The 13,677-nt window shown below is 39.9% G+C and overlaps 1 protein-coding gene across 2 annotated transcripts in view; it reads left to right on the forward strand.

The window, feature by feature from the left end:
• Window positions 1-13,677, forward strand: part of LOC148848437 (26S proteasome non-ATPase regulatory subunit 2 homolog A-like) — a 44,454-nt gene that overhangs the window by 3,419 nt on the left and 27,358 nt on the right. For both annotated transcript variants that reach the window (XM_088948157.1, XM_088948158.1), the window contains exon 5: window positions 8,151-8,218. In XM_088948157.1, coding sequence (XP_088804283.1) covers window positions 8,151-8,218 — 68 coding nt within the window. The remainder of the gene's footprint in view (window positions 1-8,150; window positions 8,219-13,677) is intronic.

Below are 13,677 nucleotides of genomic sequence, written 5' to 3' on the forward strand. Positions count from 1 at the left end.
GCTTTTGGTAGGCTAATTTCTATGACAAATAGGCTTGGATTGCTTAAGGGTGGAGGGTGGGAGGGCATAAGTAACTATATGTCTACTTATAAAAAAAAAAGCAACTATAGGTCGATATCAATTTGTAAATGACATCATTTTATTCAGTGAAGACAAGGGAGAGATAGGAGCTAGACATTTCCAACTCTTAATAAAGTGATTTGAAAGAATCTTGAATTTGACAATCAACTTAAGGTAGTGTTGCATTTCTGAAACCAACCTAGAGACTAGAGAGGGAAGTAAAGAAGTATGGAAGTTTCTAGGATGTTGAGTTTTTGATTGGCTATTAATTTTCTTAGGAAGTAAGTGTTGAACGGACTGTTAACATCAATATGTTGGCTGAACCAGCTAGGGTTTATTGGCCAAATTTCAATCCAGTTCAAACCTGAGAATTAGATTCTTTGAATTTGGAGAATCAGATTCTCCTAGGATTGATCTAGCATTGGGTCAAACCATATTTTATTTCTAATTTAAATATGAATGGACTTTATACGAAGACCAAAAAGTGCAGTTCCTAGAGTGGTGGTTCATGCCCATACTTTTCAATTTGTCCAAGAGAACCTAGGTGACAGGTGAGCACTTAGTCGCCTGGTCGCCTAGACATTGCTTAATGTTGAAAAAACCCTAAAACATAAAAAATATTAAATGTGCAAAACTTACAACAGGTATATATATATGGCGTTTGGGCGAGGTGAGTCCCCAAAAAAGTGCCTACATGCCTAGGCATCGCCTTGACAACTATGTTCAAGATTCAAACCCAAATTGTCCTCCCAACTGAAGATGGCATACATAGTTGATGCGCCTGATTCTGCAACTAGTCTCAGCTGAAATTCTCCAACAAGCTTGTATTTTTGCAGCTGTGAAACCACTTTGATTTCTTATGTGTTGCAGTAGAAAACACAATAGAAACAAAGAGAAAATCATGGTTCTCAAGGCTGGTACAAACTAGGGTTTTCGGTAGCAAGAGAGTAGTGAGGAAGGAGCTAGAATGTGAATTACTAGTACTGGTTGAACTCTATCTCTTGTCTCATATATATAGACTCCAATCCTAATGTGATCAGGACTATCCAAATCTGATTTGATTAGACCCCTAATCACATTAGATAATATGGAGATCCATATCCAAATCCATACCCATATTCCACTCATTGCACATGGCTAGTCTAACTAGTTAATGGGCTAAGGCTTATTACTTAACTGGTTCAATAGCATAACTGTTGCAAGCCTTATTGGGCTTGAATAATGTATGGCGTGGGACCGACAAAGATCTTATATTAGTCCATTTGGGTTCAGCTCATGCTAGAAAACACATGAGCTGAATTCACTGATCCAACTTAGTGAATCCCTAAGCCAATTGAATTGGGCTCAGTATGGGCCCAACAATTAAAGTCTAAGTGATCCTTGGTTTCAGTCACCCTATGAAGCCCAAGGATAATGGATTGACATAAGATAAAGCCCATCGAGTTTCAGCCTTGTAATGGTCTTTTGCTCTCAACCTCTTAGCCCTAAATGATCAAACACTATTCATAGGGAAGGACCTCTTCCCTAACTGCTAAATGCAGTGTCACACCTTCTACTAAGATGGATCTCGGGATTAAAGCCTTTTGCAAACCTTTTTCATTAAATAAAATAATATATCATAAATATAACTACATTTGCAAAGAGATTTCAGAAACAATTGAAATCCACTGCTGACCGTTTTAGGATTCCATCAGAGAGAGTGTTAATCTTGATATTCTCTTTGTTTGACAAAGGGGCTGATCCTATCACAGCGGTCACCCGCTCAGGTAATATTCCAAATTGCTCCAACATACCTAGGTATTTCATATTTGACCTAAGAGGATCTCACTGTCACTGGTTAGTATATAAAAAGCAGTATGGTCCAAGACCCTAAGAGGATCTCACTATTTAACTCTGTCATTACAAAGTTCACTGTCAATGGGTCCTGAATATAGAGCTAAAATATATCTAGCATTGTTCCCCAAAACTCTCCCCATACCTGAGATTCCTGGATCACAACAATTGCATCCATCAAAGTTTGATTTGGTTAACCAACAAAAAAGGTTTAATTTGATTATGTTTATATTAAGGTGGTGATGACTGGATACAATGCTCCTCCTAGTTGATGAAGAACTTGCAACGAATTGCCAATTTATTATTATATTGTCTGTGGATAATAGGGATAAACCATCCATTACATAATGCCTATTTTTGATTGGTAACAACAAAGATTTTATTGAGAAAGAAGGAGATAAAAATACAACCTTTTTCCATGCTTTTGCATGCGGGAGGAGAAGAAACCTGATTACAAAGATCCATGTGGAGGAGGAAGTGGTTGAGACCTGGGAAGAAATGCAAAGGATGGTGGTGGAGTTCTATAAGAAAATGCTCAGGTAGGTCTTGGTGTTGGATGTCACTAGGAGACATTGGATCTAAAAAACTTAGTGACATCTCAGCAGGCTGGCTGGAGAGGGAGATTGAGGTAGCTGGGGTAAATGAGGCTCTAAAAAAGATTAGTGGAGATAAAGCTACAGGGCCTGACGGCTTTAATTTTAGTTTTATAAAGCACTACTGACATTTTATGGAGGAAGATTTCATGCAGATGATTAGAAGGAATTTTGCGAGAACAAACTGTTGGAGAGAACTAATGCAACATTTATCTCTTTGATACACAAAAGAGTGGGACCTTGAATATTAAAGATTTGAGGCCAATTAGTTTGATAAGCAGTCCTTACAAGCTATTAGCAAAAGTCTATCTTTGAGGCTGAAGAAAGTGCTTCATGAAGTGGTGGGAGATTCGTAGATGGCATTTGTGGAAGGAAGACAAATTTTGGATGGGGTGATGGTGGCTAGTGAATGTATGGATTCTAGGTTAAGAACTGGGAGACCTGGTTTGGTGTGCAAACTTGATATAGAGAAGGCATACGATCACATGGAGTGAGGGTTCTTGGAAGCAGTTCAAAGTTTGATGGGATTTGGGGAAAAATGGATGAGCTGGATATTTGGGTATATCTCGTCTGTTTCCTTCTCAGTTTTACTCAATGGAGTGACCCCGGAGTTCTTCCAAGCATCTAGGGGGCTGAGACAAGGGGATCCCATTTCCCCTGTGTTGTTTGTGCTGGTTATGGAGGTGCTGAATTTGCTACTAATCAAAGGGTTCAAGAGGGCTGGATTGAAGGCTTTAAAGTCGGGACAGAGGGGCCATGCATTTCCTATTTACCATATGCTGATGATACACTCATCTTCCTAAACGCAGATGTGGAACAGGTGTTGAATTTAAGAGCAATTGTGGCTAATTTTGAGTTGTTGTCAGGGATGAAAGTGAATCTGAAAAAAAAAACTTATAATTGGAATAAGGGAAATTAGTCAAGAAGAAATTGCACTGTTTGCAACAGCATTGGAATGTCAGATTGGTTACCTGCCTTTTTTGTACTTTTGTCTCCCGTCTGGGGCTAAATCAACATCACTTAGCATTTGGAGACCTCTTATAGAAAGAGTGGAGATGAGGTTGGCAAAGTGGAAGGCAAAATATCTCTCATTGGGTAGTAGTTTCAAGGCGCCAAGGCGAGGCTAGACGATAGGGGGTGCCTTGTCGCCTAGTCACCTAGGCATTGAATTTTTTTTAGTAAAAACCATATATCCTAGGGTAGTTCCCTAGGTCCCTTAAACCTTTCCTTAATAACTATCCATAATTTTCAATATTTCATAAGAAAAGTATAATCTTTATGTTTAAGTCTAGAAAATCAACGTATTTAAGAGAAGAAAAAGAAGAAAGAAAAGAACATTAAAAAAACATAGGGGCTGAACCCCCTATTCTTGTTATAGGAAAAGAAGAAAAGAAAATGTAGAAGAAAAGAAAAGGTGGAAGAAGAAAAAGAGATTTAAGTTCTTCCCTTACTTATTGGTTGATTTGGTTCAGGTTTTGGAGTCTTTGAGGGTTCAATACAACATTTGGCAATGCTTATGTTGATTAAACCCTAACAGTTAAGAAAATACTAAAAAGTAAATTAGTTTGTAAACACAAAAAACGAATATTTTAGTTTAATAATGTTTATTTTATAATTAAAATCTCAAAAAGTTAATAATATAAAAGTATTTTATAACACAATATACAAAACTGCTTGGCAAGCCTCCGAGGGCGCCTTGTTGCCTAGGTGTCGCCTTGGCAACTATGGTGGTAGGATTACACTTATTGCAGTGCGTTGTTGAGCTTGCCCCACCTACTAGCTTTCGCTGTTGAAAATACCAACTGAGGTGGCCAATAAGATAGAGAAGTTGTAGAGGAATTTCCTTTAGGAAGTGGCAAGGGGGATGGAGAAGCTTCACCTAGTAAAATGGGAAAAAGTATGCAAGACGAAAGAGATGGGGTTGGGGTTTAGAAGAACTAAAACTTTTAACAAAGCCCTCTTGGACAAGTGGCTTTGGAGGTTTGGGTTGGAGGAGTCTTTATGGAGAAGGGTGGTGATAAAGGTTTGGGGGGAGTTGAGAGAGGTCTCAAGCCCTTATGGGGTTTGTGTATTGAAAGGAATTATGATATTAAATCAGGAGTTCAGGGGCTTGGTGAGTTTTAGGGTGGGAGATGGGACTAGAGTGAGGTTTTGGGAAGAGGATTGGAGTGGGGTTGGGAAGTTGTGTGATCTTTGCCTAAGATTGTATAGGTTAGTCGAACAAGTGGAGATTGCTCAATGCTATGAGACTAGAGGTGACTAGCTAGACCTATAATGTGGGCCGTGTCGTGCTGACATGACATGGATTGAAGGCAGCTCAGACGCCATTTGTGCAATGCCTTGGGCCTTGGTAGGCCATGCTTGGGTAGCCCAGTTCCCTTCCTAGGTCAGGCTTGACATGGCCCGTGGCCCGGTTCCCAATTGTGCTAGGCTGTACTATGTCGGGCTTGAGGAATTGGGCCATGGCAGGGCAGGCTCGGGCCAGACCAATTTTTTTCTTTTCCAATTTTCCTAAACTAAGTTAGAAAAAAAAAACATATAATAGCAGAAAATTAACATGAATAATGGACAATAAGTTGGAAAAAATTGTGAAAATTTTATTTCATTTCAAATTTAATGTGTACAAAAAATAAACAATACATTGAAAAAAATAATACAATGAAGTCGAATTAATAAAATGATAAAATTGAAGATAAAAATTACAATGGGATTGGGTTATTGGAAAATATTACAAATAACTCTCAAATAAAATTGAAAATATTACAAAAAATTATCAAATTCGGGTTGTGTTGGGCTGGCCCGTGTGCTTAGCTGTGCTGTGCTTTAGGGGTCCGGTCCTCTCTCTAGCCTAGGCCCAACACAACCTGGATTCTTGTGCTGTGCCCTAGCACAACATGGTATTGTAGTGGCCGTGCCGTACCATGCACATCCCTTGTCGTACTGGTCTGTTCTGGCCTGCCACTGGCCTGGTCTACAGTACAACTCTGTGATCAGTTGGTTTGGTGTCCTCAAGAGTGGAAGCTTTTGCTTGGCTGGTTGGTTGTCTTAGACATCATCCTAAAAACATACCATTTGAAGAGTAGAGGGTTCAACATGGCTAGATTGAAGGAAGGTTAAATCTATCATATGGATGGCCAAACCATGCTAGATGGTTGGGCGAAATTTCAAAAAATTTCTTGCAACCTTCTAGGAATCGTATTCCCAGTTTTAGAAAAATTGCATTTTTCAAGGATCATTCTTGCACCGTAACCGGACTAGATCTGAAACCAAAAGGAATGGAGAAGTATACCTGATACGTATTCCACAAATGTAGCTCCCAAAACCAGCCTCGATTGAAGATGGCGCAACTTGAATTGAAGCCAGTTTAGCAACACAGTTTTCAGCAAAATTGCAATCCAACTGATTGGATCGAACAAGGGAGGTGAGCACGAATTTTCTATGATATTTTCATGCAAAAATCAAAGATTAAATTGATCAAGATTAGTCACAAGAATTAGAGGTCAAACTAGGGAGTCAGGGTGGCAAGAGCAGAAGATGATCTAGAGCAGTTCACCCTCTCCTTTTATAAGCCTTAAGTAGCACCTACTCCTAATCGAATTAGGAGGTTCCTAATCCAAACCTTTATTTGAATTTGGACTCTATAAGTGGATAAGACTTATCCTCTTATGAGAATGGGTGCTCCAAATCCATATCCGTACCTATATTCGCCCAAATCACATGACTACTTAAGCAGTCATGTGATTACTTGATTAATCCAATTAATCATGGGCTTTAAGCCCATTAAACAAGAAGCTCACGTCCCTAGATAGTTGCTGGCTCATTTAGTTTCATTTTGTATGGCATGGGACCCCAACAATGAGCTCACATAAGCCCACATGGGTTCGGTCCAGCCTCTGTGAAAAGGCCTAGCCGAATTCACTGTCAAGCACAGTGAACCCCTGAGTCCATCAATATGGGCTCTTAATGGGCCCAACGTTTATAGTAAATGATCATTGAGTCCAACCATCCTATGAAGGCCCAAGGACAATGGACTTAAGTAAGATATAGCTCATCAGGTAAAACAGCCCTTAATGGTCTCTTAGACTTAACCTCTCAGCCCATAATGGTCAAACACTGCCCGACAGGGAAGGACCTCTCCCTTGGCTACAAGGTGCATGTTGCACTCTGCTCGGATGGGTTCTGGGAATTAAAACCTTTTGCAAACCCTTTTCTTAAAACATAATATTAATATGCATATATATTATATAAATATATTTTGCAAAACAAATCTCAAACACGGTTGATATCGACTGCCAGTAGTTTTTGGTTTTCATCAGAGAGAGTGCAGTCCCAGTCATTCACTTTGTCTGACAAAGGGGTTGATTCTGTCACTATGATCACCCACTCGAGTGAATTCTTAGAATGCCCCAACATACCCAGGTTTTGGCCCCCCAAAGGATATCATTGATTGGCATATCAAAGACAACCCAATCCGACACCCAGTGTAGTACCATAATTGAGTCTAGGGGTTATGTGTAACTTTCCAGTTTTGCCCATCAGTCTCCAAGGTCTAGGGCATAACTGGAAAATGGTCCGGGTTCAGTGTTTCAAACAAGCACACACTACATGTGCTTCGGGTCCAACCCTAACAACTGAGACAAGCTGCCCCAACTTCTTTGGTAGCACATTAGTGTCGGCCTTGGCAGGATATACTCCCCAAGTCTATTTAATGGCTGAGAACATTCTAAACTAACACGAGTCTCATAAGTGTCCAATTTAAGCGGTAATTACACAGAAACACACCAATCATAACATGAAACAATTATGTATTTTTACTCATTTACAATAAATGTATCGGTACATCAATCTGATTGGAGCTAAGGGCATACACTGTCTAACAAAGATTTAGAGGAATCTATGTGGCACTTGTTCTTTTCCTGTGAAGTGGCAAACTTCATATGGAAGTTCCATTCTTTCCTGTTTGGCATTCCTGTATTTCAGCCTTCCTCATCTGCAGAAATACTCTCTTCTTGGCCAAGATTTAGAGGAAGCGATTTATCAAAAAAAAAAAAAAAAAAGAAAGATTTAGAGGAAGCAAAACAAAATGTATTGAAGTTTTGGTGGCTTCAGTTGGAAAGTTTGTTTCAAGCTGGCTTCTGGTTCTCCCAGAATTTGAGCAAGTAAACAGTGGAGATTTGGTGGAAAATCTTTTGGGAGGTTCTTTCCAGCTTTTAATGTAAACTCATTTCCAGTGTGTAGCTTTTCTTTTTATTTTAATAAATTTTCTTCTTTACTCTTCAAAAAAAGAGAAAGTGCTCTTTTTTATAGTAAAATAAAAATCATTAACCTATCAAAAATCATTAAAAAAACAAAGTATACAAGAGGTGTTTGCTTTCTTTGATTGAGCAAACACTGTTATCATTTAAAGCCCATTCTTATGATCCTTTGGATGAATAAGTGTTTTGTACAAAACTACAAACTTTCCAATCTTTTCAATAGAATATTTTACAGTCTTTTGATTGTCATTGTTTTTAGTTTCCGTTGGGTGAAAAATTTCTGGAAATAATTAATATTGTAATATATTTTAATTGTTTAGAGTTCTTTCCTTCTCAGCTGATAAAAAAGGGATTGTTCCTTTTCTCTAGGTATTAGTTGATTGAATATTTCCTCTGTTTACTCTTGCAGGAAAGCCTGAAATACAGATTATTGGGTTCAGAGGGAGATATTGGTTCATGGGGCCATGAGTATGTAAGGTGAGTTTGACCCAGAAGTTGCTGGTAATAGATTGTGGGGGCATCATGTTTAGTTATTACTTTGCGGGTTTATGGTAATAGATCCATTTTATTTATCAATCCATTTTTACTGGTAATAAACTAATTTTGTTTGTGAAAAGGGAGGTTGAGAAGGCACCCAACTAAAAGCACTTCCATGAATCGATACATTCTTCACTAAGAATAAAAGTGCCCACTATACTTGGCTTAATGATGATTTAATTCTTTGCACTTTGAATCAAAATCAGGCCGGTTTATATCCTTGAAATATTTGCAGGTCATTGATGAACAATCTTATGTAATGGACACAATCTACCTAAAAACAATCTTTGATTTGTCTCCTTCCATCTGTCCCATAAAGTACAAGGTGTGGTCCTCCATGGTGCAGCTTCCATTGTCTCAAATGAAATTGCTGGCCACAATTGAAGGGGGATAGAACATGTAGGATTCCTCCAATCAACTCTCTACGTGTGAACAAAGGAGCACTATATATTTGACACAACCTAGCAAACCAGAGAGAAGTGGTTAGCCATTTCTCCACCTCTATACACAATTACCCATTACATGCTTGCCAACTTTATGTTAAAAACCCACCTACAAAGCAAAGGCCTCTACTATTGTGAAACGGACTTGTGCCGCCCCAAAGCAAAGGTGGTCCCAAGAGGGAGTTTTGTAGGAACCAAGGGCTTGCGAGAAAGTCATTTTGACGACAAAACAAGTGGTGTTGGAAGCTGAAAGGACCTTCATACCAGCGTTAAAGTGGAAAAAGGAGCTGGTGGTGGAGAAGAAGAGGTTCTTGTTCAAAGATCAGGTGGAGGTTTAACACTAAAGATCAGCGAAGACAAAAGATTAATAGTGATCTTAAATAGAGTGGCTGTTGACTGGGTTCAAGGGCTTCATTGATGGTTCTAGGGAGATGGGGAGGACGATTGAACCTGAAGAGATAAGTTGTGTTCCCTTTTCTCATGAGCTTGTCTTGGCTAAAAAAAGGGAGGAGCCAGAGGGAAGTATTGGTAAGGAGAGAAGGGTGGGGGAAAAAGGTAGACTGGTAAAGTTCGGAGGAAGCGAAGGGAGCAGTCGGGCCGATAAGGATTTTAACAAAAGGAGGAGGGTTTTAACAGCCTGTTCTTCTGGGGAGGAGAGGGGTTTGCCAGGAAGGAGTTTGAGCATTTCAAGAAGAGGAGAAGAGAGGAGAGAGAGATCAGATAAATTGGTGGAGGGAGGTGAATTCAGGATGGAGGGGAGTTTTAGGAGGAAGCATTGGAAGGGGAAGACAGAAGAGGAGGGGTGTGGAAGAGGTAGTAGGAAAAGGGAAGTAGAAAAAGAAGAAGAAGAACGAAAGGAGGGGATAAAAATACTTAGGTGGAATTTCAGAGGTTTAAAGGAAATTAGAAGGCGGGTGGTGTCTAGAAACTTGATCAGAAATATAAGCCAGAGATGGTGATGCTTGAAGTATCAAAGCTGGAATGAGTGAATGTGAGATATAATTCTGAATTTGGGGCTTGAGTTGTGGGGTTTGAATGGTACTGAATGAAGTAATATTTCTGGAGGAATAGTGACAATTTGGGACCCTTGTGTGCTCTTGAAAGTAGGATAGAAGGTGGGGACGATGGAAGATTGAGAAAACTGTGGCAACCTTCAGAACATCTGTTGCAGATTGGGTGATCATCTTACCTGAGTTGGATCATGCTTGTTGATCAGAGCTAGGGGCTGACTTTTAGAATGTTTTGAACTACAAGTTTGTAATTTTGGAATTTTTTGTAATCTATTTGCCTATGCCTAGGTGTTCCCTTCCCTCAACACTAGAGTGATTGTAGTATCTTTTTTTTTTCCTTTTAAGGAATCTTTTCTTTTACTATTTGAAAAAATAAAAAAATCGAGGGTACTATCCATGCTGTTATCACACCTGGTTGGAAGGGTGAGACGAGCTGTGTAGGGAAGAAATTTCTCGTTGAGAAGAGAAGCAATGGTAAGGGATGTTTCGTTGAGTTGCAAGAATCATTTGGGAATGGTAGGAGGCAACTGGTGTGTTTCCCATAAGGGAGAGGAAAACAAGGTTAGAGGTTGATTTTAGAGGCTATGGGCGAGTTTGCACAGAGAAGGTGGTTAACAAAGGAGGCAACAAAAATGATGAAAACACAATTGAAAGTGTTGTAAGCTAAATAACTCGAGGTTAGTTAGGTTGAGGTGGAAAAATCGCAACTGGTGAGAGGTTTCTTTGGTGTGGCTGTGCATTTGAGATTAATGGTAAATGGAAGTTTGGAGGATTGGCGAAAGCGGAAGGTGGTGAGAGTGGAATGAAAAGTGGAAGATTGGAAAGGGGTATTGGGTGATATTATGGAGGTTTTCCCATCAAAGGAGAAGGTCTTTCATGGCCGTTTGAGGAAAAAGCCACAATTCTTGAAATAGATGATGTCTAGGAGGACATAGCTTTAGTGTGCACTAGAGCTGGTAAAATGGTGATTAAGAATTGGAATCCCACCTGTAATGAAAAAGAGTTGGTTGTGAAAAGCTTCTATTATCAGGATCATTGGGCTCCCTTTTTACTTTGTACGAACCAGGTGTTGAACCAGATCACCATTGTTTGTGGTGGTGTTATGGTAGAGAAAACTTCGGAGACCGGATCTGCTCCTCACACAGGATGCCTCACACCGACCTCACATGCACATCCTACCATGCATTGGGAACATCTCCCATACTTATACGTTATTATTCATGGGAGATGTTCCCAATGCATGGTGAGATGTTCATGTGAGGTTGGTGTGAGGAGCAGATCCCAATTCAAAACTTTGTTGGATTTGCAGGGGGTGACTCTGAAAATTGGTGGTGCAAGTCAGAAGCAGTACTACAATCATTTGAAGCCTTCACCAACGATCAGTGGCATAGGGTGTGGATGGTGTCAGAAGTGGAGGTGGAACTGTGTAAGGGGGAAGGAGGAAGAAGAGGTTGACGTGGAGGGTCAGAAGCTAGGTGGTAGAGGAGAGACAGAAGTGTTGCATAATGGGGGAAACCTAAAAAGGGAAGGTGGAACGTCAAAGGCCTTATTCGGAGGCACTTCTCCTTTTAAAGAATGAAATACTTTGAGTTCTATTGAATGGTGGACAAAGGAGGAAAAACTTCCTACATAGTAAAAGGGGTTCGGTGGGCATGGAGAAAAACCAAGGGTTAACCTCTTGGTCGAACTGGGTACATTATTAGAGTCACGTGAGAATAGGAGAAGGGGAGGTTTAACGTTGGGGGACGATAAGCAAGCTCCATCATTGTCCCCCTTGGTGCCCTAGGCTGTAGGGTTCAAAAGAAGTCTCATTATAGTGGGCGAAGCCCTAATCTTCAAACCAAGATAAGCCTAATCCAAGGTATTCTAGGACTAGGGAGGATTGGAAGGAGGAAGATGATGGGAAATGGGTAAATTGTGAAGATTCTAAAGAGGAGAGCACCGCTGACTATGAGTCCAGTTTTGGCAATGTACCATCCAGGTCTTATTGGAGTAGGGGCATCTCTCTCTTTTCTCAATGGAAAAAGTAAGTGATACATTCTCTACAGTTGTTAGAACTGACAGAGAGGAGGCTTCGACATTTATGGAGGAAGTTGTGAGCATAGTTTTCAAGGCACCAAGGTGAGGCTCGGCATCACGGGGGCACCTTGTCACCTAGGCGATGGATTTTTTTTATATAGAAAAATAGATCCTAGGGTAGTTCCCTAGGTACCATAGCCATATTTCCTTAATAATTATTCATAATTTTCATAAGAAAAGTATAGAGTTCATGTTAAAGTATAGAAAATCAACATATTCATGAGAAGAAAAAAAGAAGGAAAAGAAAATTCAAAAAATATAGGGGCTGAACCCTTATTTTTGTTATAGGAAAAGAATAAAAGAAAAAAGAAGGAAAAGAATGTTCAAAAAATATAGGGGCTGAACCCTTATTTTTGTTATAGGAAAAGAATAAAAGAAAAAGTAGTAGTACAGCATTTGGCAATGTTTGTGTTGATTAAATCCTAACAAATAAGAAAATAATAAAAATAAATTAGTATATAAACACAAAAAATTAATATTTTAGTTTAACGGTGCCTATTTTATAATTATAATGTCAAAAAATAAAGAACAAAAAAATATTTTACAATACATGGTACAAAACTGCTTGTCGATTAGGCGAGGTGAGCCTCAAAAGGCGCCTTGTCGCCTAGGCCACCTTGACAACTATGGTTGTGAAAGGGGTGCGACTTGATTTGGGCTGTGTTGAGAACTTACCAATCCATTTGGAGTTGTTTTCTTGTTTGTTGCACCCGACTTTCTTTCTAGGGCCTACTATTTCTCTAAAAGATAAGGAGCCGTTTATGGGTCAGCAACAGGATCAGAGTGTCTGGACATTAGAAATGCAGTCGATTCATCCAACCTCCATTGAAACTCTACTTAGGGAGGCAAGGCCAAGGTTTTTACAAGCCGATGTAAACATGGATACCTTACATTTAGTCCCATCTGACTTGCTAGGGGAAGCAAGCTCAGAACAGGAATAGGGCAATGACGGGGTCCTGGACACCTTGCATTTTGTGCCTATAGTCTTTCATCCTCTTATGGTAACCCTTGTAACTCTGGTGGTTTGGTTTTTGGTACTAATGTTGCTACCATTGCTTTGACATATTCACTGACTCCCATCCTTTGCTCTGCTTCACCTAGTTTTTTGCTACCTGAAATCAAGGAGATTGAAAGGAAAGCGATGGAGTTCATGAGGAGTAAAGGAATTATTTAAGGATCAATGGGAGGAGAGTGAGGCAGAAAGAGGTCATAATGGAATGCAAGGGGGGATAGTGAAAGAGGATAGGGAAGGATTGAAGATATAGGAAGATCAGCTTGAAAAGACCCACCCCAGTGAGGAAGGTGAGGAAAGAGAAGGCAACTTAGTCAGCATGGGTGAAGAGGGTAGGGAGGCTAATTCTACCTTTAAGGAAAAAGTTGTCCCAGGAGATGATCTAGTGAAGGGTATGACTAACAAGTTGGGACTTAGGGGGCGTTCTGTTTTTGGATTTGGAAGGGGGGGTGTTGGTCATTGGGATTTTGGTTCCCATTGACCAAGAATCCCATGTTCTTTTTTCAGCTTTATGTGGGGGCCAATGAAAGTTTATTTTCCTAGGTATCATTTACCCAGGAAAGTGATACCCATCTCCTAGGTGGGCAAATAACTTTCCCACATAGGGGGAAGTTGCCAACACTTGAATGGGACAAAAATGCCCCCTTTAATAATGGATTTCTATGGCTAAAATGGTCATTGCCTTATTTACCTGAGAAATAAAAGAACATGGGTAAATGCACTTACCTGGGTAAGTGTTTCCTAGGAAAAACTTATCCAAGTAATTGCATTTACCCGGTAAGTAACTTACCGGAAAGCGAACGGAGCCTTAAGGTAGATAATGCCAAGAATTTAAAATCTGATGCTAGGAAAGGT

This window comes from Nelumbo lutea, chromosome 6 (genome assembly GCF_056320005.1).
Source record: "Nelumbo lutea isolate HS-2025 chromosome 6, American lotus-T2T, whole genome shotgun sequence".
Lineage (NCBI taxonomy): Eukaryota > Viridiplantae > Streptophyta > Magnoliopsida > Proteales > Nelumbonaceae > Nelumbo > Nelumbo lutea.